At 37.2% G+C, this 12,952-nt stretch overlaps 1 protein-coding gene across 9 annotated transcripts in view; it reads right to left on the bottom strand.

Annotated features, from left to right (window-relative positions):
- The window catches only part of BLTP1 (bridge-like lipid transfer protein family member 1), a 155,857-nt gene that overhangs the window by 121,160 nt on the left and 21,745 nt on the right, over positions 1-12,952 (bottom strand). For 8 of the 9 annotated variants that reach the window (XM_058192414.1, XM_058192422.1, XM_058192413.1 and 5 more), the window contains 5 exons: positions 8,459-8,645; positions 4,948-5,029; positions 4,482-4,675; positions 2,497-2,576; positions 1,401-1,551 (listed from right to left, as the gene is read on the bottom strand). In XM_058192414.1, coding sequence (XP_058048397.1) covers positions 1,401-1,551; positions 2,497-2,576; positions 4,482-4,675; positions 4,948-5,029; positions 8,459-8,645 — 694 coding nt within the window. Of the gene's footprint in view, positions 1-1,400; positions 1,552-2,496; positions 2,577-4,481; positions 4,676-4,947; positions 5,030-6,953; positions 7,044-8,458; positions 8,646-12,952 lie in introns of those variants that run through there. The other variant, XM_058192421.1, reaches the window with a different exon arrangement.

Here is a 12,952-nt window from a genome sequence, read left to right on the forward strand (position 1 = left end):
GAACTGGGGGGGAAGATCACCGTACATTGCTAAATGAGATCCTGCAATCAAAATCTTTGAAGAGGCATACTTGCCTGTTAAATATATAAGACATGTATTTCCCTTATCTCTGGATTAACATCTAGATGGGGTGCTTAAATCTGGCTCTTGGGGCCGGCCTGGAAATGTCAAAGGACTGGCCTTCAGTGCCTCTGCCAGCCAAAATAGGCTGTGGGGTAGCCAAGCGTAGCAGCCCACAGCCTGTTTTTGGCTGGCAGAGTGCTGCAGGATTGGACTGAATTATAATTATGTGGCCTCAAGTAAGTGCTTGATCTGGATAGAAAACAAGCAACATCCTATGTTAATATTAAGTTTAATGCCAGATTTTACATATTGTAGGTCCATTTAATCTACAATCAACAATATATAATTGACAGCAATTTCTATTTACTATTTTGGAAATTTACCTCTGCTGTTAGATCTTGTATTATGTTATTTATGCTATTGTATTTTTATTATTAGTTAATAATAAAAATACAATAGTATAAGTAGCTTTTCTACTTGGAAAAGCAATTTACTATTAAACAATAGGGTATACATTTAGAAATAAAAAGTTTAGTGGAGTATGACGAATAAGTAATAAATGTTTGCCAGGAATAACTGGTAGAAGAGATAAAAAATGGTTAGAGGTAAAGAACTGTGGAAAGAGGAAAAGGGGGAAAAATGCATCTTGAGCCTGTTTCAAATGCCCACCATGGTCACAACCACCATGACCATGACCACTCCTAGCCATACACACTGTGGCTCTCCGAGGTCAAACGTAACCCTGATGTGGCCCTCAATGAAATAGAGTTTGACATCCCTAATTTAGATCTATCTTTTTCAACAGTGTTTCCATGGTATCCTAGGTTTCCGCAGGAGATTGTGTTTTTTTAAAAAACATTTATAACTATGAAATCTATGCAACACAAACAAAGTAGTAGGAATTTTAATTCATTGCAATTCATCTGTTGGACTGATACTTTGCTATTATTGTAAACATAACAAGTGGATTGTGTATGTCGGTATTGTGAAACTTTCTTATTTCTTGCTAATTTTGTACAGGGATTCCTTGAAAACTGAACATTATTTTAAGAATTCATCCAAAATAAAAAGGTTGAAAAAAGTTAATATAGACCAAATTAATAAATGGATTGTATTTTTGTAATTGTCACGTGTTCTATCACTTGGTAATGATAAGTTTTATTTTTAGAAAGCCATTATATGATTTTAGAAGTTTTATAAGAACAACAGGAACAAATGGTTTTTAAAGAAAGATAATTGTTTTTCTATTCTACATCTACAAGAATGAACAGAACATCTCTACATGAATTTATTCCACATTCCTCACTTTCTTTAGTCATTTTAAAAATGAACAGTACCTTTTCCGGTCAGCCCATGGTCCATAATTAAAATCTGTTCCTTTGCCACAAACAATATCTAATCCCCAGCATGGTGGTAAGTCTTGCAATTTGCTGTCTTCATTACTTGTTTCTCCCTCATTGCTTTCATCAGTTTCTTCTGGTACAAGACCTGTATTTTGAAAAACAGTCTCCTCCATAATATATATTCAAATAACTCATAACTTAAAGGATTAATTAATGGTTCATAAAACCAAGTACATAATGGATTAAGAGACATTTTACAAGCCTACTAAAATTAAAAACCAGAAATATACAAAAATTCTAACAAAATGTATTGAAATATTTTGTACTGACCTTGAATGGTAAGAAACTTAAGAATTTAGTCAGTAAAACTAAGAATTTCTAAGATATAATAAGAATCAATCTTTATCTAAATACAGTACTTTGCTACATTGGTTAGTATTTTCCAATTGTAAAAAAGCACAGAAGAAAAAACCTGGAGGCCTCATAACTATAACAAATTTCACTCTTCTTGAAACCTAGATCTGTTACACAAAGAAATCCTACAATTAAACAGTCTTGAAATATGGACATGCAATCCAATTTCAGATGTATTTTTTCTAATATTTTCATCAAACCATTCCTGCCATTTTATATTAGTGAATGCAATACCTAACCTGATAATGGCATAATTATAAACATTTTTAGAGAGTTGGTTTTTTTAGGGGGGAAAACAGCTGATGGGTTGGGCTGGTGAGCTAATTTACTTAAAGATCAGCTAGTAAACTAAGCAAAGTTTGAAATGTGCAGTTCACTCTCACAATCATTGCACAGCAGCAACTCAAATAATTAGATGATTTAAAGTTAATTGTTAAATTTAAGGCCATTAGTAATAACTCTATAGCTATTTAGGATAGAGTCAAACTGGGTACCAATACATGATGAGGACCTAAGCATTTTTAAGTTAAAAAGCAAGGCTAAATTGAATCAAAATGGGCAGAGGTACTCTCTGTAAAAGGGAAAGGTTAACTATTCTATGAATCTTTCCAGTTCAAAACATTGAAAAAAAACTTGAAAATTGTTATCACACTTAAATGAGAAGATTCACACCTACCTGGTTCATCCATATAGTAATAGATGTCAACATCATTTGACTGCATCACAACAAAACCTTCTCCCATTAATCTTGGAGGCCTGTTATAAAAGTGAATAAAAAATAGAAAGGAAAAATGTAAACACTGCATTTATCAATGGGATTCTACCCTGTTTCCCCTAAAATAAGACATCCCTGATAATGCCCAATCGGGCTTTTGAGTGCAAGCACTAAAATAACCCCCTTTCTGAAAATAAGCCTTTCCCAAAAATATTTAAACGCATGCTCAGCCAGTCACCGCCATTTTCTCTGGTTTGCTCCACACGCCCGGAAATAAGGCCAAGTGCTTATTTTGGGGTTCAAAAAATATAAGACAGGGTCTTATTTTCAGGGAAACATGGTAGTCTATAGAAATTTACAATCCATATGTCAGTCTTTAAATTCCCTAGCAAGTCTAAGGGTCCCCCTGGTGGGGGGGGAGCAATCATTAGGATCAGCCATATAACCTCCATCGCTTATCTCCTTTCAGGAGCTATTCATCGGCTAAGGGGGGGGGGCAGCCTGTCAGCCCTGGGGCCATCTTTAAATTGGAATCTTCACTGCTGCCACAGTGGTGGATGGACAAGCTGTGGGAATGGGTGGGGGTTGTTGGAGCCAGTGTGGAGTGTATAGTCATAACAACATTTTTCCCTTGGGAGTCAAAAGTGTTCAGCCTGCACCTGGGGAGGCGTGACTGGGAGTCATCTACAGTGGGGACAGTGACCTGATTGACCATGTGATGCCCATGTGGATTCAGGAGAAGGAACTTTGACTTTACTTTGGGTAGGGAAACCCTGGAGCTTTCAGATTCCGGTTTTCCCAGATGTGCCAATATGACATCTCTAGTAAATTCAAACTTTGAGGTAAATGCCTCCCTTTGAGTTTTGGTTTCATTGGTGGTGTTACTTGGAACCTTGACAACTGCTACAAGACTTCTAATGAAAATTTCTGACTATTAAAAGATAAGTTTTAGCCTTTGTTTTTCTAATTAACTCACTTAAGAAAACCTTTAAAAAGGTCTTCAGGCAATATAAAAAATCTGGATTTTTCTCATGCTTGGACTGATCCAAAACATTGTTGCCTGATTCATCACTATTAAGATACTGATAAACATATTAATATTTTCTAGTATTAACTAAATTAATGCTGAATTAAAAATGTTTTTGTTTCAAAATAAAGATTTTAATTGAATCATTTGAAAGCATACATTTTTGAACTTTAACATGATAAACTTCCTAAAATTATTGGATTGTGGTAGAGAAAGTTGTAGCCAAACTAAATGTTTAATTGAAAAATTTTCACAGTATAATTTAAATGTTGGTTTAATTTTTTTTTTAAAAAGTTCTATCCTGTCCTATATTTCAGTCACTTATTAATAGTTTCCTGTTAAAATAGAATTTAGATGCACTCTGAAAGTATATATAAGTATAACTTTATTGTCGTTGTACATACACAGTATACCCATACAACGAAATTCACATAACACTCAAATCCCCAAACACACCCCCACCCACCACAAATTCCTCGCCCTGAACCACCCAAACATCCACACAATAGACCAAGTAATGCTGTCCAACAGCTCACTGATGGTGGCCCTTTAGTTCATTGTTTAGTGCAATTATAGCTCTGGGATAAAAACTATTCAGAAAATAGCACTATTCTTTTAAACAATACGCTCTGGCCATGATAAATATTTGGTTGTAATTAATACTTATCCTCTGCAAGAGGATAATCTGGAAATTAACCATCAAAAAAACAAAATCATGAGTTTTGCTAGGAGATCGAAAAGTTATGCCTAGCATATAGGCAAGCACTCAGTAAGGCAGGTCTCATTCTCCTATCTCATTTTATAGAGACACCATGACACTTCTTTAAAATTGTAAATTATTAAGATTCCTTCACTCCTAAATGGCTGGATACCCCAATCCTATATTATATGGTCTATGGTTTCAACTTATAATACCTACTCATCATTTTGAAGACCAACATATCTTGGACTTGGAACAAGCATAACTCTCACATTTTCCAGTTTTCCTTTTACAATGTGCATAAACTGATCCAGATGGCTTGAAGGTGGCTTTGTGGTATAAGTTAAGGAAGCATCATCAAAGTTAATACATATAGTCTGAGGCAGATAATGATTTCCAAAGGCTAAGTGGCCCTAATTTAAAAGAAAGGCAACCGTATGTTAACTCTTAATTCTTTGGTAGCAAGGCATTCTTTTTAAACAATTTTATTTATCATTTTAAACAAACCATATATATCACCTGTAGAAATACATATGAAATCATATGAACATGCATACACATATTTGAATCATGTCAAGTAAATAATGCTTCTAAGATCAAAATGAAATATTATAATGACTACTGAAGAAAGTGATCTTCAAAAACCATAGAACATCTAAAATGAAGATGATCAGGTTTTACTTACCGTGCTAACATTGACTTTAATTACAGGAATAAGAGATCTCCATGAAGATGAAGGGTCATGAGAATCACCTTTTGCTTTGACACTAAAGGAAGAAAACAAATTAAGTTTACATACTGAACAATAAAAAATAGAAGCCCCAAAGTTACATGCAAATCAACTTATATTAAGAAAATGGAACAGAACTTCATGACCAGAGGATTACAGAAAAACAAAATACTTGCAACATATATATATTTAAAAAGCTAAATATATATAACCCAATGCTATAATTTATGACAATTACCTTAAAACTTTCCCACCATGCATCCAGCCTTTCCCACCATGCATTAACCTTATGTTAATAATCACATAAATTAATATAAGTGTGGGATGGGATGGATGGGAAGCTTTATTTGGCCAAATGTGATTAGACACACAAGGAATTTGTCTCTAGTGCAGAAGCTTTTGGTGTACATGCAAAACAACAATAATGATCATCATAATAATAATAGCAATAAGACAGGGTAGTAAAGAAGATAACAAGAAGGATAATAACATACTACAGCCAGGCTAACTACATGGGTGAATATACATAGACCACATGTGAGAATTAAATGTTCAGCAGAGGGTGGTACAAGAGAAAAAAACTGTCCCTGTGTCTTGTTGCTTTGGCATGCAAAGTCCTATATATTTTAACATGCATCCGAAGGGGAGGAATTGAAAGTTTATGTCTAGGACGCGATAGATAGATATAGATGTAGATATTTTCTCAGCCCTCCTTCTGACCTGCACAAAATGCCGGTAATCCCTGGGTTACGAGAATTCCCTTAGCAAGCATTCGAAGTTATGTGATAAGCGCCCCCTAGTGTTTACGAACAAATTCCGAAACTACAAATGATGTAGCACCACGGCAGTTGTTCGCCCTTACAAACAACCACAGAGGCTCTGTAACATTTGTCCTGCCTATTCCCTTCCACTCTGCACTTTGGCAGCCAAAATGGAGCTTCAGAGTGGCACTCCCGTGCCCCCGGCGCTCCATTTTAGCCTGTGCAGACCTCACCCGGCGGTTTGCCAACCAAAACAGAGGTTTGGTGGGATGGGCCTGCCCCTCCAATGCACTGTTTTGACCTGCGCAGGCCTTGCCTGGCACTTTTCTGGCCAAAACAGAGCCAAAAGGATGGAGGTTTGATGTAGCTAATGATCATCTTCAGGCTTCTCCACACAGTTGCTGATTCATTAGCTGAGAACCGATTTCTCAACTTTTCAGAATAGCTTCTCTTTGGTACCCTGATCTCTTATGTTAATACATTCCTTGCCTGATTGTACAAAAGCCTATCTCCTTTCCTGTAGGCCTCCTCTGAATACAAAGTACGTTGATGAATGAACTGAAAATAACAAATGAATCAAAAATAATAGTTTTATCTTCAGTAAATATCTACAAAAGAAGTCATTAGAAAATTTCATACTTCAAGAGTGTCATGTGGGAAGAAAACTTGTATTAGTGGCACCTATTATTAGACCAATTATGTTTTTAAATACTGTAATAAAATTTTCCTACAGATTTTCCACTTAAGAAAACAATGATTCTAAAAATAGTGATGTCTTATATAAGGCTGAATAATGAGATAATTTTCTGCAAGAGCTCTTAGGCCAGAAGTGGGGAACTATGGCTCATGCTAAATCAGGAATTCTGGGAGTTGAAGTCCACAAGTCATAAAGGGACCATAGTTCCCCACATCTGTCTTAGGCCAGTAATCCCCGGGACATGCTCTCAGCTTCAACTCCTGTAATTAGGCTAAAATATGAGGTAAAACAAAACAATTGCAAGCAGTTCCAGTAATCTTTTAAGAATATTTTCCACTGTATTAAGCAAAACCTTTCAAAGTAATGCCCTGCCTTATTCTGCTACAATGTTTAATTAATTTTGGCTTCAATCCAGACAAAAAAGAAGAGAAAGCAGAAAAAAGATTATTTCTATTCCACCTGGGAGCATTCTCCAAATGATTTTCCAAGAATCAGAAAATTACCCTGAGCAGTTGTATGGCACAGAAGCTGGACAGAAACTAGGTATCATCAATCACAATACATCCAGTAGTATCTTCAGTCTACATGAGAGGTTTTTCAACAGCCTTAGCAAGATTGATTCGGTAGCTTCATCTTCCCCCAGCCCTCATTTCAGCATTTTCTAGATTTTAAGAAGGGAGTAGCTTTCTTTGAAATATATTTATCAATATTATGTTAAGGGGGACAATTTATGTATATGTCTGTTTTGTTTTTTCTTTTTATGCACTTTTATTTTGGTGTAGTCTTGTTTGCTTTTTTTTGCGTTTGTATATTTTTTCTTTTTTTGGAGTTTGTATTTTAATGTTTTGAATAAAATAAAAAATTGATTTAAAAAAAATAGCTTTCCAACCAGGAGGTAATATTTGATGGAGGGGAGAAACATAGCTGGAGCAATCAACCAATCTGTTATGATGGTCCTATATGGTATATACATAAGGCTAGTCTCTTTTGCCAGCATCATACCTGTGTCAGGACAATAGTAGTAGGAACAATACATTTTATACTGATATAGTTTCTGGCAACTTGGCGACTAGTGGACACACTTTAACTTGGCTAGGAGGAAAAACTGATAAAATAAGTATACTCAAAATCATTATAATCATCATCATCACCATCATCCTAGCCATTGTCTATCCACTCCAGGATGAAGGCCTCTTCTGCATGTTTCCAACCAATATGGTTTTGAGCTTTCCTTTGCCGGTTAGCCCCCCACCCCCCACCCCCAATATTTGCTGATGTTGCTCCATCTTGTTTTAGGTCTCTTTTGTGGATGCTTTTTAACAAGTGGTATCCATTCTTTGATTGCCTTAGTCCACCTGCCATCAGTTCTTCTTGCTATGTGACCAGCCTGTTTCCATTTCATTACAAATTAAAATGTATTGTTGTGCATAAAGATAAGAATTTCCATTTCCAATTCAATACAAAAGCTACAAGTGGCACAAAGAGCCATGGAAAGATACATGCTTGGCATCACAGGACAAGATAGAAAGACCTGCACAAGGATTAGATACTCCCAAAAACTGGACATATTTTATTTAAAAGAGTTCATCTAGTTACTATTGAGTTGTAGATAATGGGAGATATCATCTTAATGTATAAATGCTTCAATGTAAAGCATATTACTGAACAGGCCAATTCTTTCAAAAAATCCAGTGCACTAATCAGTAGGTACAAGCTAAATAATCACATGATCAAATTAAGCATAAACCACTTTCTGTACTGTATTCAAATGTCTGAAATATTAGATATTCCTTCAATACGGATTTGTCCTATGAAGGACTGAATGGCTAAAATGGTTAGTCTAGTAAGGAGAGATCTAATTCTTAGAACCAAAAGAAGGAATCTGTTTTAAAGCTTTGTTGAGTATTTTTTTTTTTTTAAAAATTAACTGGCAAATTTTAATCAAAATTTACTGGTAAAGCAGTAAACACCATAATCAAAGACTTATGTGAATAAACACAATCCTTACCTATCAAGATTTGTATGTGTTTGCTCTTGCCCATTTTCTCGTGCTTTTTCATCCTTTGTTTTTGGAGGAATTATGGTTGGCTCTAAACCAAATAATTCCTGAAGTTGTGCATAAAGATAAGAGCGGTTGTAGACGTGAAATTCATAATCATTCACCATGATATATAATCTTGTTTCTGCTTTAGGATCTATGGAGTTAAACAAGATGCATATTTCATTTAGCAAACTGATTTTAAGAGTCAAGTCACAAAACAAATGTAGAAACATTTAATTGCATGTATATTATAAACAAAATCATTAATTATATGCCACATACACAAGGATGACCTTCTAAAATAATTAACCAACCAATATGCATGAATAATGTATCTAATTCGGTTTGTAAACAATCACATGCATCATTTGTATTATCAGTCAACATTCAACAACAAGACTTATAACAATTATTTCAATAGAATACTGATTAATAGCTTTTGTCTAGTAGCCAGCAAGTAAGATTAAAATAAAATATTATTGATTAAACGCAAAATAGGTTTCAGCTATGGCTGGATTTCTTCTCGAAGATAAATAAAATGATTGGAAAGAATTACAAATACAGAAGCAAACCAAAAAGAACTCGCTGTTACCGTGAAGTCTAACTGACTTGTTTTGAATACCATATTTTTTGCTTCATAAGACACTCCGGAACATAAGACGCACCTTGTTTTTGGGAAGGAAAACAAGAAAACAAAAGATCTGCCTCTGTCTCCCAGCACGTGGCTAATCAGGGCTCCATTCCATTGCACCCACCACCGGTCAGCTGAACAACAGCTGGATCCCAGCCTCCCATAGCCCTGCCAATCAGCAGGCTGCCCAACCAGAAACAGCACTATTGCTGCCTCCTCTGTGCCTGCTGCCAGTGTTCCCTGCCTATCGCCACCGCTCGCCACTCACCACTGCCGCCTATCGGCCTCCCGGAATACCGCCGAACAGCTGTTCCAGATGGCAGGGATCGGTGCCGCCATTTGCCATGAGAATGGCAGCAGTGAATGGCGGTGGTGGCAATAGGCAGCGATCCCCACTGCCTGAAACAGCTGATTGGCGGTATTCTGGGAGGTCGATCTAACCGCCAATAGGCGGTGGCGAGGGCAGCAGCGGTGGCGATAGGCGGAGGCCAAAGAGGGCTGATGGATGGGGGCTGCCAATGGGCGAGGCTTCAGCAATATTTGCTCCATAAGACGCACAGACATTTCCACCCACTTTTTTTGGGGGGGGAGTGCATCTTATAGTGCAAAACATATGGTATATGTTTGCTGACTTAAGACACATTTTGGATTTTTTTGCATAGAAAAGCAAGATGTTTCTCTCTGTCCCTTGTTTTTGTGTCTTTTTTATCCATTAACATGCCATTATCCTAAATGGCTAGGGGGGAGATGTAAAATGATTAGTTGATTGAAGAGATCTGGGCAAACAAATAAAAGCAAATAAAGGCACCCAATGTCACTTTTATATGTATTTTGTATACATTTTCACCTACAACCTCTTATTTGCAAAGCTACTACTTTATCTGGAATGGGACAATTAGCCACAGGCACATGGCTGTGCCCATTTCACTGCAGTCCCGCCACAGTCAACCCAAGGCAGGCAAGCAACCTCGGCCCAATTCAGTGTGGGGCAAGTAGCCACGTGTCCCAGCAGCAAATCTACACACCAGAGAGTGAGCCATAGCCTTCCCATTGCATGCAGTCCCCCCAGCTCAGCTTTCCAAAGTGGAAACTGAAAAGGTAGGGTACCAAATGTGTTGTTTTTTCCTGGCAAGAAGCAAAATAATGTGACTCGCTGCGCTTTGTGTGCAGAGATCAGATCAGATTAATCAGGGTAGTGACTGCAATCCCAAAATGATTTGGACTGTGAACATATCACTGCACTGATGTGATCACTGGGGGTGTGGGGGGGGGGACAGAAGGTGGAAGAGTAGGAGACCCCTGATATTTCTGGTGGATTTCAGTATAAAGCATATCCTTTCTCTTCCCCTCCCTCCAGTGATCACATCAGGACAGTGATGTGTTCGGAATCCTAATAATTTGGGGATTGCAATCACTGCCCTGATTGAGTCTGATCTCATTAATTCTGACAAGGAGAGATAGGGAGAATTGAGAATAATTTATTTATGGTCTGGATACCTGAAAAGAAGTAAATTGTAATTCTGTATAAAGCGGCAGTGAACTTTTTAAACACCTTTTATTATAGAGAAAAGCTCTTAGTTTTATAACAGTTAGAACTTAATCTTGTATGAGGAACTACTAGTCCTCCTTTTTAAAAAAGAGATGATCTTTTTGAAGGGGAGGGATATGTGGGGGGTGGGGGAGAAAGGAGAAGGTGGAAAAGGAGAAGATGCCCTATACTGATCCCCCAGAAACATTCTCCCAATAAGATCAAAGAAAACATACTGACTAGATGAATAGTTGTATGACAGACCAGGATTATTGGTTTGGGATTGCAACATTTGTTGAAAACATCTTGCTGGACATTTTCATATGCATAATGTCATTTCATCTAGTTCTACCTGTGCAGGGCGGAGTGGAGGTTGAGATTTTTCCCCCTCTCTCCCTCTTTCTTTCTTTCTTTTCTTTCTTTCTTTCTTTGTCTCTCTGAGAGAATCACTTTCTTTAATGTTTTCATTTTATTTTCGCTGACTACAATTACAGAGAACACGCTCGCTAGGTTGGAGAAGCTTTCAGGGTGTGGTTGACAGTTTCTTTTCTGAGAGGGTTCCTTCATGTTTATCATGCCTCTTCTTTGGGGGTTGCAAAGGTGGCTGAAACTGATAATTCCAAAGTACTTCATTTCAGGTTCCTTTTCTTCTTTGTAACCTGACAGGAAAGTTGTCTTTAATTTCAGCACTACTTGTCACTCGGGTATTATGCAAACTTTTCTGACATATTCTTCAGAACGCAGGAAGCCTGATCCTGAAACTAAAAACAAATTCCTGATTTCTGGATGTGCTTGGAAGGACTCCATTATTAGCCAATCTCTCCCTTTCTCTGCCCACCCACCCACTGCCTTGCCACAAATCCGCAGCATTCAGCCAAGGGGCTCCCTGCAAAAGCTTGGAACCTCTGGAAGGCAACAGATTGCAGGGACTACCTGAATCACTCCTCTGGTTTGCCTTCTCCCATCCTATCCATCACGGCCATCCAAGTCCCTACACACAAAGTGCAGCCGGTCATATTATTCTATTTCTTGCCAGGGGAAACTACACATTTCCCCTCCCCCCACCTTTTCCGTTTCCACTTCAGGAACCTGAGCCAGCAGGACTGCGCCCAATGGGAAGGCAGAGGCCCACCCTTATGTACAAGGATTGGCTACCAGGACGCACCGCTACTTGTCCTGTGCTGTGAATTGACAAGGGACAAATGTCACTCAGCAAATCACCTGGGCCAAGGCTGCGCGGAAGGAGTGCCAGCAGAGCGCCAACTGAGGATGAATACCTGTGGTGGGTCAGCGACAGGGGGGCAGCGGTGAAGTGGGTGCAGCCATGTGCCTGCATGGCAATGTGTTAATTGTCCTAGACTTTACTCTGCCCTCTATATTGCATCCCCGTCCATTTTATTGCCATTTTTGAGTTTATTCTGTGTATAAATTACATGCACAGTCATGATTAAAGTTAGAGCATTAAATAAGATTAGAATGGCTCCTTCCACTTAAGACATCATAGAGTACAGGTAGTCCTTGATTTACAATAGTTCATTTAGTGACAATTCAAAGTTACAATGGCATTGAAAAAAGTTACTTACGACGGTTTTTTATACTTATGACCATTGCACCATCCCAATTATGATCATTGCAGTTTCCTGGAGTCATGTGATCAGCTTTTGCGACCTTCTGACCAGCAAAGTCAATGAGGAAGTCAAATTCATTTAACAACCATATTATTAACTAAGGATTGCAGTGATTCACCTAAAAATTGTGACTAGTAAAACGGATTAAAATTATCTTAACAATTGTTTCATTTGGCAAGAGAAATTTTGGGATCAGTTGTGGTTGTAAGTCAAGGACCTTGTACTACAGAAGGTCTCCCTTGTTGTGCCAATTAAAAGACCTATGTGATTAAACTGGACACAATCTCATTATAAATCTTACAAAATTTTGACATCTTATCTTACAAGGATTTTACTATTTATTAAAACCAATGTAATTAATTTTATTTAATGTGAAATTCACAAATTCAGTGGCATATATGTTGCTATAATCCATATCTTATATGTTGTTCTTCAAAAGTTTTCAAGAATATTAATTATCAGCTTAAATGAAAAGGTCAGGAAGCACTGTTACACGGCATGTTTAAATGATAAAAATTAATTGTTATAAACTTAGAAAATTAAAAAACTGTAAATGATTATAAATAATGAAATAGCATATGAGTGATTCACATATATTTAGCTTCATATAGAATGACCCAATTAAACATAATTTTGTTATAATTAACTCATTATTTTTCTTTAAAGACAACCTT

Source organism: Ahaetulla prasina, chromosome 8 (genome assembly GCF_028640845.1).
Source record: "Ahaetulla prasina isolate Xishuangbanna chromosome 8, ASM2864084v1, whole genome shotgun sequence".
Taxonomy (NCBI): domain Eukaryota; kingdom Metazoa; phylum Chordata; class Lepidosauria; order Squamata; family Colubridae; genus Ahaetulla; species Ahaetulla prasina.